At 36.9% G+C, this 16,750-nt stretch overlaps 3 protein-coding genes across 3 annotated transcripts; 1 reads left to right on the forward strand and 2 right to left on the reverse strand.

Annotated features, from left to right (window-relative positions):
* Positions 1-311: 311 nt before the first annotated feature.
* On the reverse strand, positions 312-5,679 carry LOC110778477 (RNA-binding NOB1-like protein). Its single transcript, XM_021983031.2, has 5 exons — positions 5,221-5,679; positions 3,081-4,155; positions 1,372-1,540; positions 901-1,017; positions 312-767 (listed from the first exon to the last, which is right to left on the reverse strand). The coding sequence occupies exons 1-5, from the start codon at positions 5,570-5,572 to the stop codon at positions 621-623; spliced, it is 1,860 nt and encodes a 619-aa protein (XP_021838723.2). The 5' UTR covers positions 5,573-5,679; the 3' UTR covers positions 312-620.
* Positions 5,680-9,530: 3,851 nt separating this feature from the next.
* On the forward strand, positions 9,531-12,989 carry LOC110778486 (tubulin beta-8 chain). Its single transcript, XM_021983040.2, has 3 exons — positions 9,531-10,033; positions 10,656-10,925; positions 12,134-12,989. The coding sequence occupies exons 1-3, from the start codon at positions 9,640-9,642 to the stop codon at positions 12,805-12,807; spliced, it is 1,338 nt and encodes a 445-aa protein (XP_021838732.1). The 5' UTR covers positions 9,531-9,639; the 3' UTR covers positions 12,808-12,989.
* A 177-nt stretch (positions 12,990-13,166) lies between these two features.
* LOC110778493 (serine racemase) lies at positions 13,167-16,104 on the reverse strand. Its single transcript, XM_021983049.2, is given in 7 exon segments — positions 13,167-13,617; positions 13,822-14,008; positions 14,110-14,183; positions 14,334-14,564; positions 14,647-14,733; positions 14,901-15,092; positions 15,959-16,104. Coding segments are annotated over 6 exon segments (1,002 nt in total). The 5' UTR covers positions 15,077-15,092; positions 15,959-16,104; the 3' UTR covers positions 13,167-13,370.
* Between the last annotated feature and the right edge of the window lie 646 nt (positions 16,105-16,750).

Here is a 16,750-nt window from a genome sequence, read left to right on the forward strand (position 1 = left end):
ACACGACACATCCAAGCAAACAAAAACAAAGCTTAAACTAGAGCAGCAGCAGCCAAAGTTGACCAGAAGAACAAGCCAAAATAGAAAAAACTGCAGGCAGGCGGCAGCAAACCATCAGCAACAACTCAAACATCTGAAACACTAGCAGACAGCAGTCCACTTGGACCAACACACAAACACTATAACAACACCATCCACAGCTCCCTGGTAAACCAGCAGCGAAACAACAGTTTCAAGCAGCAACATAAACAGAAGATTGCAACATACACTAAAATAAAAGAAGAGAAAGAGCTCATGGCTACACAAGAGAGTGAACAACAAATTAATTGTCTCCGATACTTCAAACTATATCCAAACGACTGATGTAAATGACCAACGAATACACAAGTGACTTTTTCCCCCAAACATACAAGGTGCATCTTTCTACAAAGAAGAAAGTGACAGAAAAATCAACATACAGATAACAATCAGAAACAAGGTAACAATTTTGATTTTTGTTCAATTCAAAGGCAGTAAATGTATAGACGAGATTTTAGAAACTATGAGGCACAACCCCGAAAAATAAAATAAAAAAGCGCTAGTACTACATCTACCAAAATTTCCAGGTAAAACACACAGCCTTAGTGCTTGGCACGAGAGTAATGGTTGTCATTGGGATTTCTTTTACCGCTGAAGACTGCTAATGCTTGTCTTACAGGCGGCCTGTTATATGTTTTCTTTTCAGTATGATGACCAAAGATGCTGTCCCCGGGAAAGATATCATCGTCCTATAATATTTAAAATAGCATATGTTAGTTATGTTTTAAAGATCATGTTAATGGAACAAAGAGCAAAAGGGTTAAAGGGGAAGTGAGGCAACTGCAAGGGGCTAATTTAAAGATGTTAAACACAAAAACTAACCTTGTTAGACTTCTTCTTTGTCTTGGGGTATAAGAATTTCTGTGGGAGCTGGTCTTCCCGTAATATGGGATTCTTACTCATGGCATCTCTTCCTCCTTGGGGCAATGGTAGCGAAAACTGCAAGAGATGAAAAATTAGCCAAACAGATAATTGGGCAGAAAATCATCTAAAGATAAAAATTGAATCACATCATAGCCACAGCTTTTGTCCTCTTCGAAAGATGTATATGCCGGCCAACTGGCCAAGGACCCTAGGTGATGAACTGATGAAGTCCGTAACGCACGACAACAAACAAAGAGGACGGAAAACATGAAAGGGAATTACCGAACAAAGGCAACAATTCAGTAGGAAATGTCAATACTAGTCAACAATTGGTAAGTCTCAAATAGCAATTACACTCTTGAAAGAACAAAATCACAAAATATCGCGAAGAGCTCAAGAGTCAGAAAGAGCAAGAAAAAGAAAATGTACCTTTGTTCCACGCAAGGAGAAACGCTGCTTTCGAGCTTGTAGCACAACCCCATTTTCACCTACTGTAACAGCCACCTTCCTTAAGGTACCACCATTTCCACACTTTGGGCAAAAAATCCGACCAATTTCAGCAGTAACATTTTGGCAGGCATGACATTTTAGCACCCACCTAGACAAAATCACCAATGTCAGAACATCTGCCAATCATACTACAAAAGCACTGCATATAAGGAAACAGACTGTGTACAAGGGATCAAAAACGCATATAAAGGTTGGCTGCAACTTGTGAAGACTGTACTTTTAAGCATGCAGACATATTGGTGCCAGATTTTTGTCTTGCCAATGAAAGTGACAAGAGAAGCGCAAAGGTATTGTAGGGTCTTTTGGTGGACAGACGATACTAACGCCTCTAAGAAGGCTCTTGTTTCCTGGAATACTATCTGTTTACCTAAAGTGGCAGGTTGTTGGGAATCTGGGATGTTAGAGATATGGAGATGTGGAATAAGGCGGCTATCGGGAAACTGTTGTGGGCTCTCGCTCATAAGAAGGAAAAATTATGGGTTAGATGGGTGGATAGCTACTACATTAAAGGACGAAGTCTTCAAATATTAAGCACCCTGCTGCTATGTCTTGGGTCCTTAAGAAAATTCTTCAGCGTATAAGTGATATTGATGCAGTTGGGGGATGGGAAGCTGTTGAAGTGCAGGGTCAATTTTCTACCAAGCTGATGTACTTGAAGCTTCGGGGAATCGGGGTGAGTTCTCTAAAGTCAGTTGGAGTAGAGTGGTCTGCAACAATGGTGCTTTTCTCCTAGAAGTTTGTTTATTACTTGGCTTGTCATCCATAGGAAACTCCCTACGGTAGACAGATTGGCTATGTGGAAGGCGGTTCAGTCCACTCAATGTTCTTTCTGTAATGGGACTGAATCAATAGAGCATCTGTTTTTTAGCTGTCCTTTTGCTGCGGTAATTTGGCAAAGCTTGCTGAAAGTTCTAGGTATTCACCGGGCTGCTTGTGGCTTTTCTATGGAGCTGCAAAGTGCCATCAAGTTTGGAAAAAAGGTGGGTGATAGATTAAAACTGTATGAGATGTCCTTTGCTGAGACCATTTATCAAATTTAGTTGCATAGAAATGACAAGATCTTCAAGCATAAGTGCAAATCTGAAGCTACTGTTTTAGCTTGCAGAGCTTCTAAGAAGCAAAAGAAGCTGTTAATTAGGATTTAGGAGTTAAACAGGCTGTTTTCTTTCTTTCTTATGATGTGCTGTTGCTTCTGGTTAGGTTCTGCAGGTTAGTGTAGCTGTGGTTTTCTTGCAGGAGGTCTTCCTGTTGCCTCTGCTAGCTAGTTTGAGTTTTGTAGTTTGTGGTTTTGGGGTTGTTATCTTTAGTTCTTATTCTGGTAGTTAATAAAATTGTTTAATTGCCAAAAAAAAAATGCAGACAAAGGTTGCCCACCCCAAACCCATTACTGAAAAAAACTTCAGTAGGTGGTACTGTGGTAGTGCTGACAGTTGGTGTTAGTCCAGCATAAAAAAGCCCTTTGCACTTCTGTATCAAAGTTCCGAGTCTCTAATTAGAAAACTGTTATGTCTTAGTTAAGCCTCATTTAACTTCAAGCATACACTGTCATATGTGGTTGTTATTGTTAACTGTTAAGAACATATGCATAAGGGAACACCGATGAAAATGTTATAAGGGGGTTTCATTACCTGTGCAACTCGCGTATCTGCATTCCTCCAGGGGCTAGCAAACGTAAACCCATCTGCAGGATAACATTTTGCATTGCAAAGTCTCCAGTGATGCAAGCAACACTTGAATCAGATAAAGACCTTAGCATCCAGCTCTGTTCACTACCATCATCCTCTGCGTATGAGGTATCAACACTTCCATTTTCTAAGTCATCTAATACTTCGTCGTTATCCCCTTCACCTCCGGAATGAGCATCTTCTAAGTCCGCATCCATTGATGCAACCTCTAAATGAGAACCAATTTGCACATCTTGTTCTTCATGATCTTTCAAAGCATCTTCTGCAAGTCTCATCTGTTCCAAAATTGATGAAATATTTTCAGCACTATTTGTCCCATCAGTGTCCTTTTTATCCTCAGAAATCTCTTGATCAACATGCCTATCATCAGAAGTCAGACCATTACATTTAGCTTCCATGATGACTTCCTCTTCAGTATTTTTGTTGACTTCTTGCTGCTCATCATCATCCAAAGATGCCTCGTACATATCACGTCGAGCTTTCCTTCTGAGAAACCTTCTATGAGTGCCTCGGCTGACAGCAGGACGCCAATCACCATCATCATTATCATCATGCTGTCCTTGAGATGCATCCACCCCATCTGCCACCATCTTTCCATCAAGCTTTACCTCTCTCTTTTTGGGTGGATATCGCCTGTGTCTCCTGGTAGTCAGGCCAGCACCATCATTATCTACAGTACCATTTCCAACAGAACCATCTTGCAAACTTATTTGATCCTCGACAGGGATATTCAAGGTTAAATCTTTCAACGGGAGAATTCTAGAATTATGATCTGGACCACCACCTGTCGCAGCATCCAATGCCTCCCACTCCTCAAGGTTAGGAACATTGGAACCCCAACCTGGCAAGTCCTTCTCAGGCAATCTCCTTACATTCAAGACATGGATAGGGGGAGGGCTGTCTCTAAGATGACTAGTACCATGAACCTGCGCCTCCAGTGTGTAAGTTAGAGCAATGAGCTTAAGATCAACATCGGAAAGAGTCTGCAGATCACCCGTTGCTCTAGCAAAGCTGACGACTGTCAGGAATACAGAAACACGGGTAAGGAACTCATGATCCACACTGAATATAGTAAAACAGAAGTACAGAACCCCATTTTCTTAATGGCTTATATCAAAGACGAATTAACATATACAAAAAATGACTCTTTGAGAAATTCCTCCGTACTTGAGTTGTACTAATACTTGCAAAACAAAGAACGTACTTTGTAGTTCACGCATGTGTAACAGTAAGCCCACTGAAAAAGGTCTTTGTACTCGAGGAAACAATCACAATTGTATTATTACTAGCTGTGGTCCTTTACTTGATTACAATTAACTCCGTGTTTTGGCAGTAATCAATACGTAAATCACTTTAGTAGTAATAAAGATTCATTCACCAAATCACAACCCTATACTACCTAATAGACAGTAATGCTGGCAAACAATTATCAAGGCATGGTTTCCAAATTTGTGAACTTTCCAACAATAAGCATGCAAAGTACCCCATACTTAATGCAACATACTCCGTATCAAATAGATATACGGAGTACAAGAGTATAATGGTTTTTCTGAGAAGTTCCTCCATAATAGAGTAGCCCTAGTACTTGCTAACACACGCAGTTAAAAAATCAGACACATGACCCACACCCATCTCTCCTCTCAACTACATTATGCTGCATATTTTGGCAGCAATTACAATTGACATCCTTAAATCGGCGCCCTAATTACTTCAACATCAATAAAGATCCATTTACCATATCACAACCTATATACTGCCCAATTGACATCAACCCAGCAGGCAATCAATTAGCAAGTATGAATCTCCAATGGCCCGTTCGGTGCACAGTAATAAACGGCAATCACAAACAAACAAATACTCCATAGAACAATAGTTCTAGTAGCTCGAATACTCGATTTTTCCTCTCAAATTCAGTATGTTACATATTCTGATAAACATCAATCCAGCAGGCAATCAATTATCAAATACCCCACATAATAAACGGCTATACCATAAACATAAAACAAGCTAAATTGAAGAAAAACCCCACATAATTTGATTGAATTGAGTACCCAAAAAAAAATACAGAAAAGGAGAAACTGACCTTTCTTGAGGGATTCAGGAGAGGGCTCCAAGGTGTCAACGGAGAAAGGGAGGAAAGACAGACGGTGGCGAGAAGTGGGGTCACGGATTTCATTGATGACTTCGGAGACAGATACGAATTTGTCCGCTAAAGAAGGGAGTCTCTCTCCTCCTTGGATAATGGCGTTGGCGTCGACAATGGCTACAGCTATGCCTTTGGCTGATTTGCAAGTTTCGAAGAGTTTGGTCGGAGTTTTTGGTGGTTGCGGTGGGGTTGGCGAGGGGGTTTGCTTCACTATGTTCGACCAACATACTACCGGTGGTTCTACTGTCGGTGGTGCTTCTGGTGTTGATAATGGCGGTTGCGAATCCATTGGTTGGAGCTTGAGTTGGGGCGCAAGGAGGGAGAGAGACCAGAAGAAGGGGGAAATAAACCCTAGGAGGGAGTTGGGAGTTTACTGATGTGGAACTCCGACGTCGTTTAGGTCGTTTTGGTTTTTGCTTTATTACCCGGCATAATAAAACGTACGGAGTATAGTAAAACACAAACTCTTATCCATTTTATTTTTTTTATTTTTTTATTTTGGCTTAACATATACTCCATCCGTATTTATTTAATGATACACTTATCATTTCCGACCGTATTTATTTAAGAGATACACTTGTCATTTTTAATAACTTATCAACCTCACTATATAATTAAATAATCTATCTACACCCCACCCCCCACTCCCCTAAAATAAGATGGTCCTCACTTGTTTTACTTATTAAAATATCTACCCAACCCCACTTGTTTTATTACTTTATTTCATTCAATTTTTCTTCTTAATACCCGTGCCCGGTCAAGTGTATCTCTTAAATAAATACGGAGGGAGTATACTTCACTTAAAGTTCTTTACGATTTTCGTTTAAATCTCTTTCTAATTATTTTATTCATCCATTTTACACTTAAAGATGTTACTTTCACCCACTTACAAATAACTATCTCACTTGCTCACCCTTTCATTTACCTTATTCGTGTGAAAATAATAACAGTGAGCATATAAGAACGGAGATAGTACGAAGTATTTCCTCCGTTTTTTAGAATACAATTTTTTTTTATCACATTTCGAATGTAATATTTTAATCATTACTACTCCTTATCTTTAATTATCAATAGGTAAAGATTATAAAAAGTTTATATTATAAATTTATTCAATGAGATGAGTATAATGATACCCTACCTAATTGCTTCGTACTTAATATGAATCAATAACCTCTTTTAGGCTCGAAGCAATATGCCCTTTTTGTACTAGTGATTATATGAAAATTTACAAGTTAGTAAGACTACTGTATACTTCGCAATATGAATCTTAAAAGGGGTACGACAATGAGTTAATATAAGTTCGGATTCTTCGAAATAAGTTGAATAAAACACATATCCAGTATTTGAGAAGCCCGACTCTTGGTAAAAAAATTCTTAGGATAAAAGGATGTTTTTGTGGATAATAAATAATATACTTAGGACTAAAAAAAGAACATAACCTTTAACATTCATATATATATATATGCCTAAGTTTACACTAGCTTGATATATCCGTATGGACCGTATATCTCTTAGGTCAATTTTTTTAAAAGGAATAATAAAATAATTGTGGATTAAGGGTGCATTTTCGGGAAATTGTAAGCACCTCGACCGCCTGGCGCCTGCTATCCGGCCCATCCCTACGTACATTGATAGCATCCACATCATTATAATTTATATTACTATGTGGATCTCATAGATGAATAGATAGCCCAAGGTGGAACAGTAATAGTGAAGCAAGCAAGAAATGAAAAGCAACATAACAATTTGTCAGAACTCAGAACCCACAAGCCCACAAGGCCCACAATTGATGAAAAGAAGGGTAAACTGACCCATTTTAAGACCCAAAAGATTAGGACTTTGGAGCAGATTATATACTTGATTATATATATACTTGTATTCTTATGATTCGAATTAAGTGGGGTTTGGTTTGCTTGGTGTATACCTCAAGTCTCGATCCTTGTTTGTGGACTTCTGAGTTCTGACACTAACATTGTGCCTCTCTCACTAGTCACTAGTCACTAGTCACTAGTCATTACGTACTTTATCATTCCACTTCCTCTTTTTCTCTTCAATTGTCAGATCACCTTACAGACTGGATAACAAGCTAGTCCCCTTCAACTTCAAGCCACCGAGTCCCAATTAAGGCAGCCTTACTACTTGCGAGACTACTACTTTTGGATTAATAATTCCACTTCCATTATTATTATTATTATTATTATTATTATTATTATTATTTATTTTAATTTCCGTCCGAAATTAATTGTCACGTACAGAATCATATCCATTGTACATATATATATAGAAAGTAGCTAAGCGTGGTTACTTTGTTTGGATTAATCGACGAGGATTAAATAACTATGGGTAAGTAGTTTACTCCGTACTAATTAATTAATGCAGTATAATTAAGAATGTAATTAAGGGTGATTGATTATGTGAGTATACATTTTTCCAGGCAGCATAGAAATGAAGCTTGAATGCTTCACATGCACAAAAGCACCCAGACACCCAGCGAACTAATTCCTTATCACATGCATGAAGTGATAGAGGTGTATGTACTATACTACTATGTATAGAAAGTACATATATATATATATATATATATAGGAATATACGATGCACTATGCTACGAAATCACTAAATCTCTCTTTTCATTTTAGGAGTAGTTCGGAGTATTTTCAAAGTTACAAAAGTTGGCCTTAGCACGTGCTACATACTATATACTCTCTATTCTTCTAACCTCGATCTAAATCTTCTAGGAATTAATTAATTTACTCCATCTACTTGACATGGAATAATGCATCTAATTAACACACATGACTATGTTGTTTGAAATAATGTCAAATTAAGGTCCTACGTACTCATCAAACGAAAGGGAGAAAACAAAAGGTAAATTTTATTTCTTTGGCCAAGCATGCAACTTTCTCAAATGACTTCCATTCACTACCAAGCAATCCCATAACACGAACAATATGCATCTTTTGCTTGCTTTGATGATGGCAACTTCAAGTTTTTCTTAACTTTTTTTTTAAATAAATATTTTGCTTAAATTACATCAAGTCGATATTTGTACGAACATAACCCGTTTTACGAGTAATACAATCCATACTTAATTTAATTGATACACATATATAGCAAATATATACGTCTATCTCGTAAATAAAAAATCATATATAGAACTACGTACCTCGAGTGATTTATGTTGACCTTTATCCTTCAATTGACCCTTCTTCCCGAAAATTATAGAAGTTACAATAAAATCATGTTAAACTTTTTGGTAAATTAATAAAACATTATACACTTTATTAAACACGAGCCAACTTTGATTAGATGTCCTTGACAGTCCGATTAGTCCCTAATAACAAGATTCACAAAACTATGAGATGTGATGAGAAAATGAAAATACCTTTTTTACCATGCATATAAAAAACTGAACAGAAATCATTATTAAGTAATACTCCCTCCGTCCCATAATATAGTGCCTGTTTTTCTAAAATGGTGTCCCTAAATGATGTGCCTATTTCTATTTTAAACCATTAATTTTTACTTTGAAAATTGTACTTTTTGACTTTTATTCAACCCATGTGCTTGATTTTTGTCCTTTTTAGGCCTATTTATTATGTACACACCTTTAATCTATAATTTATCTCTCCATTTTTGCCAACTAACATGTACTTTATCTTGAAAGTACAAATCATTATTGTTTTTATTATCAATGTTATCCTTTACCTTAATAACCGTGATTTTGGTCAAACGGGCACTATATTATGGGACGGAGGGAGTACGCTTTAAAGTATACCCACTAATCACTTAATCAGTGATCACTTTGGCATGCTTCTTCATGTGATTCCACTTCCCACAAATCACGTGACATACATCCTTCTCTTTAGCAATGCAATGCCGCCATAAGTCGTAACCAACTTTCAATACACTACTAGAGTACGGAGTACTAGGTAAAAAAGTTGCAAACTTCATCTTGCAATCGAGTTGTTTGAATTGGGTTAATTTATGTCGGATTATTATCATATTTGGTTAATTTTGATTCAACTTTAACTGAATCATATTCTATTTCATTATCATCATTATTATGTAGAAATAATCATTATTTCGTACTATTACATAATATAACCAGTTTGGTTCCAAACTGTTCAAATTAAACCGTTCAATCCAAATAGAGTGAAGTAAATCAGTAATTTTGAGTTTCACAAATACCCGGCAAATCTAAATAATTTTAAAATTAAAAAGTTCCCTCTTCCTATAAAAACCCCCACTTCCCCCGAAAAAACAAACCCTCTCTCCACTTTCATTTTCGTCGCATAATTTCTCTCCTCTTCTACACTCTGCACTTTTATTTTCGTTACTCTTTACCGTCGAAACATGAGAGAGATTTTGCACATTCAAGGAGGCCAATGCGGGAACCAAATCGGCGCCAAATTTTGGGAAGTCGTATGCGCTGAGCACGGTATCGACCAAACGGGTCGCTACCAGGGCGAGTCGGACCTCCAATTCGAGCGAGTCAATGTGTACTACAACGAAGCCAGTTGCGGGCGGTTCGTTCCTCGGGCCGTGCTCATGGACCTTGAACCAGGAACCATGGATAGTGTCCGGTCTGGGCCTTACGGGCAGATTTTCCGGCCTGATAACTTTGTCTTCGGGCAGTCTGGGGCAGGTAATAATTGGGCGAAAGGTCATTATACTGAAGGTGCTGAGCTTATTGACTCTGTTCTTGATGTTGTTCGTAAGGAGGCTGAGAATTGTGACTGTCTTCAAGGTATATAACGCTCTTTCTCTTTCTTATTTTCCCTTGATTTTTTCTTTAATTTTTTTGAAGATCTTATAGGGTTCACAATTGTTTGCTGGGTTATATTCTAGAATTGTGTACATTTGTTAAGATTTTGATATTATTGTATAGAATTTTGGATAAAATGGAATAACGATTATTGTAAAGAATTATGTTATTTTCTGACATTTTTCTTAAAAAATTGTGATCCTTTTGAAGAAGCTCATAAGAATTTGAAAATTTCAGCTCTATACCCCCCGAATTTTCTGTGTTTAGTGATAAAGAAAGGGAATGATTCTAAAAAAAAGGAAAATTGAGAAGAATTGTTCTTACAATTTTGGTGTTGATATGATGCTTGGGTTTCTTTTGAAAACGAAGACTCAAGAAGAATTACTTCAATCATTTTTTTTTTTGAAAAGAAAGATACAACAAAAGTTAGGATAGTCTTCTCTCAAAACTATAAGTACTTGAATTATATGATATGATTTATGATGTTATCATAAAATATGTTGTCAAATTTATGAGTTATTAACTCAAAATGACGTTCTAAGCTAGGGGTTTTATTAATTTTATTGTGTTGTTGAACAATTGAATTTGTGTTGTAAAAATGCAGGGTTTCAAGTATGTCATTCACTAGGAGGTGGTACTGGATCAGGTATGGGAACCCTCCTAATATCGAAAATCAGAGAGGAATACCCAGACCGAATGATGCTGACCTTTTCGGTCTTCCCATCACCTAAGGTGTCCGATACTGTGGTTGAGCCTTACAATGCCACACTCTCCGTTCACCAGCTCGTTGAGAATGCAGATGAGTGTATGGTGCTTGACAATGAGGCTCTATACGATATCTGCTTCCGTACCCTTAAGCTTACAACTCCTAGCTGTAAGCTCCACTGCCCCTTTTTTTTTTTTTTTTACTTATCATGTGCTTGTAAATTGTTAATGATTGTTAAATTTTTGTGACTTGGAATTGACTGAATTTAGTAGGTTGGATGCTAATTGACCCCTCTATTTCCTAGGATTTGCTAACTTGGATGCTAAATCCTGTTAGGCTGTCACTAATTGAATCAGTGACCTGCAACCAACTTGAAGTATAATTATGGTGTAGAATATTTTGGTTGGTGTGTTTGCATTGTTGTTATCCATTACCACATGATATGTTCTGTATAATCGTTGTCTTAATGTGTAACCGTTTCAAGTGAAGTAAGGTTTAAGAAAGTGTCTTTCATCTTTTTAATTAGGAAAGGAGATTAGACAAATAACAAATTAATGATATCTTGTTTTCGTTTAGTATATGGTGGTTGTGGATAAGATCCAAACATTATTATTACTCAATGCTTGTATTATACAGTTGTTATATCACATGGGTGTTGGTGGGAACTTCAATCTTTGGTAGGAGAAATAAATATCAATTGTTTGATGGTAGGACTTGAACATCAAAATTCAGTTGGTTTATGCATCACGTTACCTACTACCTTAAATTGTTTATTATGATTATATATGGAGTGTGTCATTAGAAGGATTATGACATTGTTTATCCTATTGATCCCCAAAGATTTACCAACTCCATATGGATATTCATGTGACTTACAGGTCTCCTTTATTTTTATAATGAGCACTGGTGTATTAATTAACTTTAGCTTATAAAATAGGATTAACTGTGCTGTCCTCTAATCTGGGAAAATAACAGAGCTTTGATTTCATTTCAGATCTTTGACTGTTCATATTTTAGAATCTGCATTTACTTGCAAACTTGTGGGAAGCACTTTAGAACACATGAGTAGCAAAATACAATTCTGGTTCAGGCTGTCGGCTGTCAGGCTGTTGGCTATCACACAGCAGTTGTATCTAATTAGCATAATCCTCACTATTATTATATGACTAAGGAGGTTGGTTAATCCTTAGAAACTAAGACAAACATTCTCCTATTTTGCTGATTCAAAGCATTTTAAACTGAATATCTAATCACAACTTCACCAAATAGGGCTGCTATATGAACTGATGAGCTAGAACTTTTGTGAAAATTTTGGTTCTTTTTGTATACAAGGTAGACTGTTTTGTAACCATATTAGTGTGCCTTTAATCGTTCAGTTGGAGACCTGAACCATCTGATCTCTGCAACGATGAGTGGAGTTACTTGCTGCCTTCGATTCCCTGGACAGCTAAACTCAGATCTCAGGAAGCTTGCTGTGAACCTGATTCCTTTCCCCCGTCTGCACTTCTTCATGGTTGGATTTGCACCACTTACATCTCGTGGGTCCCAGCAGTATCGTGCACTCACTGTCCCTGAACTTACCCAACAAATGTGGGATGCCAAAAACATGATGTGTGCTGCTGATCCCCGGCATGGTAGATATCTCACTGCATCAGCCATGTTCCGTGGCAAGATGAGCACCAAGGAGGTTGACGAGCAGATGATTCATGTACAGAACAAGAATTCATCCTACTTTGTAGAGTGGATTCCAAACAATGTAAAGTCCACTGTCTGTGACATCCCACCCACAGGGTTGAAGATGGCTTCCACATTCATCGGGAATTCAACATCAATTCAAGAAATGTTCCGCCGTGTAAGTGAGCAGTTCACTGCCATGTTCCGCAGAAAGGCCTTCTTGCATTGGTACACTGGTGAAGGAATGGACGAGATGGAGTTCACTGAAGCAGAAAGCAACATGAATGATTTAGTTTCTGAGTATCAGCAATACCAGGACGCGACTGCTGAGGAGGATGAATACGGAGATGAGGAGGAGGAATACCTGGAGGATTAGACAACTTGTCTACTTGTGAAATACATACAATTGTTGCTGGAGTCTTTAAAGTATTGTATTAATGTCTACATTTTGTCTTAGATTAGAATTTTGCTATTGTTATGCAGATGTAATCTGTTAATTATATTGTGGGGTTTGTGGTTACATTATTTGGTTAAATATAGGTGAACTTCATCGTGTCATGGCCGATTGCATGGTTGCTGCACCTTGTTCATAACCTCAAATCGTTTGTATTATTCTCTATTTTGGAAAGGTATATTGGTATAATTATAATAGTGGAACCAACACTAGTCGCTGTATTCTTATGGCTAACGATTGATGTGCTATATTGTGAGAAATTTGTGAAAATGGTTACCATGTTTGACAAGCTAACCATCAGATTACATAAGTGCAGTCCTACATTTTTGCAGCATTATTTGTGAAATTGTGAGACAATTCTTGTACATCAAACAACTTGAACTTATTTATTTCCTACACAGCATCTTTGCAGAAAAATTGAGGGACTAGTTAACTAAGAAAAACGAAATGCATAGACATGTCTTAGGGTCTCTGTCCATTGTCTATCATTTGCTCAACGCCTCCCAAAGCACGTCCAGATCAACATTACCTCCTGAAACTATAATAGCTACATTCTTGCTATCTGTCCACAAAGGATTTTTCTGAAAGCTGTCGGACAAAACAGCAGCAAGACCTATGGCTCCGCTAGGTTCTACTGCAACCTTGAGAATTTCATAGCAAAGCTTCATAGCTTCTACTATTTCCTTATCTTCCACTGTGATTACAGCATCCACAAAATCTCGAACAATGGGCCTATTTGTAGTGAAGATAACCCATAGGATCACAGCAAAGGAGAATTAGAAACATAATGCAGGGGAAAACAAACAAAAAAACAAGGAGTGTTTATTATAAAGAAATAAAACAATGTCATTATCATTGTAAAATATGAACATGCCAAGAATAATAAACATGGGAAATGGTAGAATCATTCAAAGTTTGCATGAAATGGGTTTTTACCAAGTTAGGTCCCCAAGGAAAGCTCTAAGTCCATCAGCAATTGTGTTGGTCTGAGGCAATGTAACTAATCTGCCACTTTCTTTAGACAGAGCTGCATCATTGGCTCCAACAGGCTCTGCAGCCAGAACTCGAATGGATGGATTGATCGATTTGGCAGCAAGTGCTACACCTGATATAAGACCGCCACCTACAGAACCAACTTGAACTTTTAATTCCAATGCTAAAGATTACTGTAAACCAAAAGCATGTAAATTGTAAAAAAGTGAACTTCCAAGATCTTATTCTCACCACTTATTGGAACTATTATGGTGTCTATTTAAGGGAACTGCTCCAAAAGCTCAAGTGATATTGTCCCTTGTCCACTACAACAAATTAACCTCTAGTAAGAATTATCATCATGAATTCATAGATTGTTAAGCAACCCTAATAATCTGTTTAAGAAATTCAATTCCATTACTAACCCGTAAAACAGGTTAACAGCTAAGTGGAGCACCTTGAAATAAAGATAGTACCTAATAATACGGCTGTCATTATATGGATGTATAAGAACTGCACCAGTATCTTGTTGTACCTTATCAGCAGTAATTTGCCGTGACTGGAACGTGGGCTCACACCAGATTACCTCGCCTCCATACCGTACTACATTCTTAACTTTGCATTTTGGTGCATTACTCGGAACAACTATATAAGCAGGGATTCCCCGCATTTGGGCAGCCAAGGACAATGCAGCGGCATGGTTTCCACTGAATTTTAGTGTCAGGTGATATTAGCACAACAAATCAACAGAAACTAACACATAAGAACCAACAACAGCAGGACACTAACCTGCTATGAGTTACCACTCCTTTAGAGGCTTGTTCCTCATCAAGTGAAAGTATAGCGTTTGAAGCACCTCTGAACTTAAAAGCCCCTCTAGGGTTATACACCAACAAATAGAGAAGGAAACTTCAGATAATTCTGCCAGATAAATTTGAGACTCAAATCTCTATATTTTTAAAAAATCAGACTGTAGGTTACTATGCAAATTTCCAAAATATACAATCTCTACTCAAATAAAAAGTAGGTTCTTCAGTCCTCACCCCTTCTGAAAGCATTCACATTTGAAGAGCAGTCTCCTACCAGCCATCCCATCCAATGTTTCAGAGGAAATAACAGGAGTGTTGTGAATAACGGACTTAATACGCTTATGGGCTTCCTTGATGGAAGAAAGATCAGCAGCATATTGATCAGTCCAATTGTCTTTCTTCAAGTCCATTAATTGTACTTGTACACTGTATGCATATCCAATACACATACATGAATTTTATGTGCTAGAAAGAGAAGCAAAAGTGCAAAACCCTACCATATTCCATACAAAAAGAAGTAGATTATGTGCATTTGTACAGGTAACAGACTAACAGGTCATTTCCTCATCTTCTACAACACTTCCTAAGCGAAATGTACTACGAGCTCAACGTGCTATTCTATCCAAATCTACACACTACACCTTCCTTGAGCATATTCTTTTTCATTGGCTAGCTAATTGTCAATATAACCTAATTCACCCTTTTGGGTACAATCCAAATCAACTCTATAAACATCCCCAAAGTCAAAATACGAGTTCAATATGTTGCGAAGTCTTCTTCAATTAATAACCTCAAACGGAGTCATACATGATAAACTCATACACCCATTTCCACATTTCCAAATTCCAACATAGGTATTGATTCATATGAGTTCTAACAAGGAATGGCAACTAACAAGTCAAATTGCTTGCTAATTTCATAAATTGAATTTGTGCCTCTCCAAATTGAGCTAAGCAAGCAATACAATACTCCGTACAAAATAACAATAAGTATACAGCTACATGAACCAAAAATCTATTTTTCGTGGTCATCCACAAACTCACAAAGATCCTCTTCCTCCATTTTCTTTTATCAAGAAGTATCCTACCTAAAACACATGATCATACAATATCACACAAGACATGGTACACTAAATACAGCATTTCCAAATAGAGATAGTTCTCCAATAATTTAATTAAGAAATTATATTTTCGATTAATAACTTGCAATTTCTTCAACTAAACTAATTAAATTCAACTTTCCAATTAATAGCTAACGACATGAAGAAAACAAATAATCGATAAGGGACTTACATGGGGATTAATGGCCGCTCAAACACCGATAGTGGTGGGGAGCGGCTTAACAGTCCAGTGAGAGCACAACTTATGTTTTTCAAATTCGGTACAGATTACAATTATACATTTATACGAGTCTTCTTTGATTTTTTTTCTTGAGCCTCCGTCACTTAATACTCGCACCGTTTTGACTTGACACGCTTATCAATGCATAATTAATAGTACAAAAAGTCAAAATGATGCAAGTATTGCGGACTATTATTTTTTATTTTTTATAATTTCTATTTATTGTTTTCGCTATCGTTGTTGTGACGAAAAGAAGAGCGGCGAGTGAATGTCCAAAAAAGCACCTAAATGTTTGAAAATGTATGTGGAATTGCCCCCTCATGAGAAAAAATGTGTAAAATTGTGGAAATATGAGAATTCTTTTAATTTTTAGCTTGTTTGGTAATTTAAATGGAAAAGTGAGGAAAATAAAATATGTGGAAATTAACTAGTTATATTTTGCCTGTTTTATTTTCCACACTCAAAAGGTCTTGCGCGCACTAGGTGTACAATAAATTTATTGTACACCAAGATAACTTTTACCCATTTTTTGTAACTTTAACTTAGTTTTGATTAACTTTTATATTAGTAAAAAAAACGTTGATAGATAAACATTTAAAGAGTTAAATGATTAATTTTATACAAGTGATTTTGAAGAAATAAGTTTTATTTAATTGAAAAAATTTATCACTAAAAAATGGATAACTTTTACATATATAAGCTTAACTTTTAAGCATTTTGAGTTAACTTTTACTGTGGTGGAGA

Source organism: Spinacia oleracea, chromosome 6 (assembly GCF_020520425.1).
Source record: "Spinacia oleracea cultivar Varoflay chromosome 6, BTI_SOV_V1, whole genome shotgun sequence".
In the NCBI taxonomy this organism is placed as follows: domain Eukaryota; kingdom Viridiplantae; phylum Streptophyta; class Magnoliopsida; order Caryophyllales; family Amaranthaceae; genus Spinacia; species Spinacia oleracea.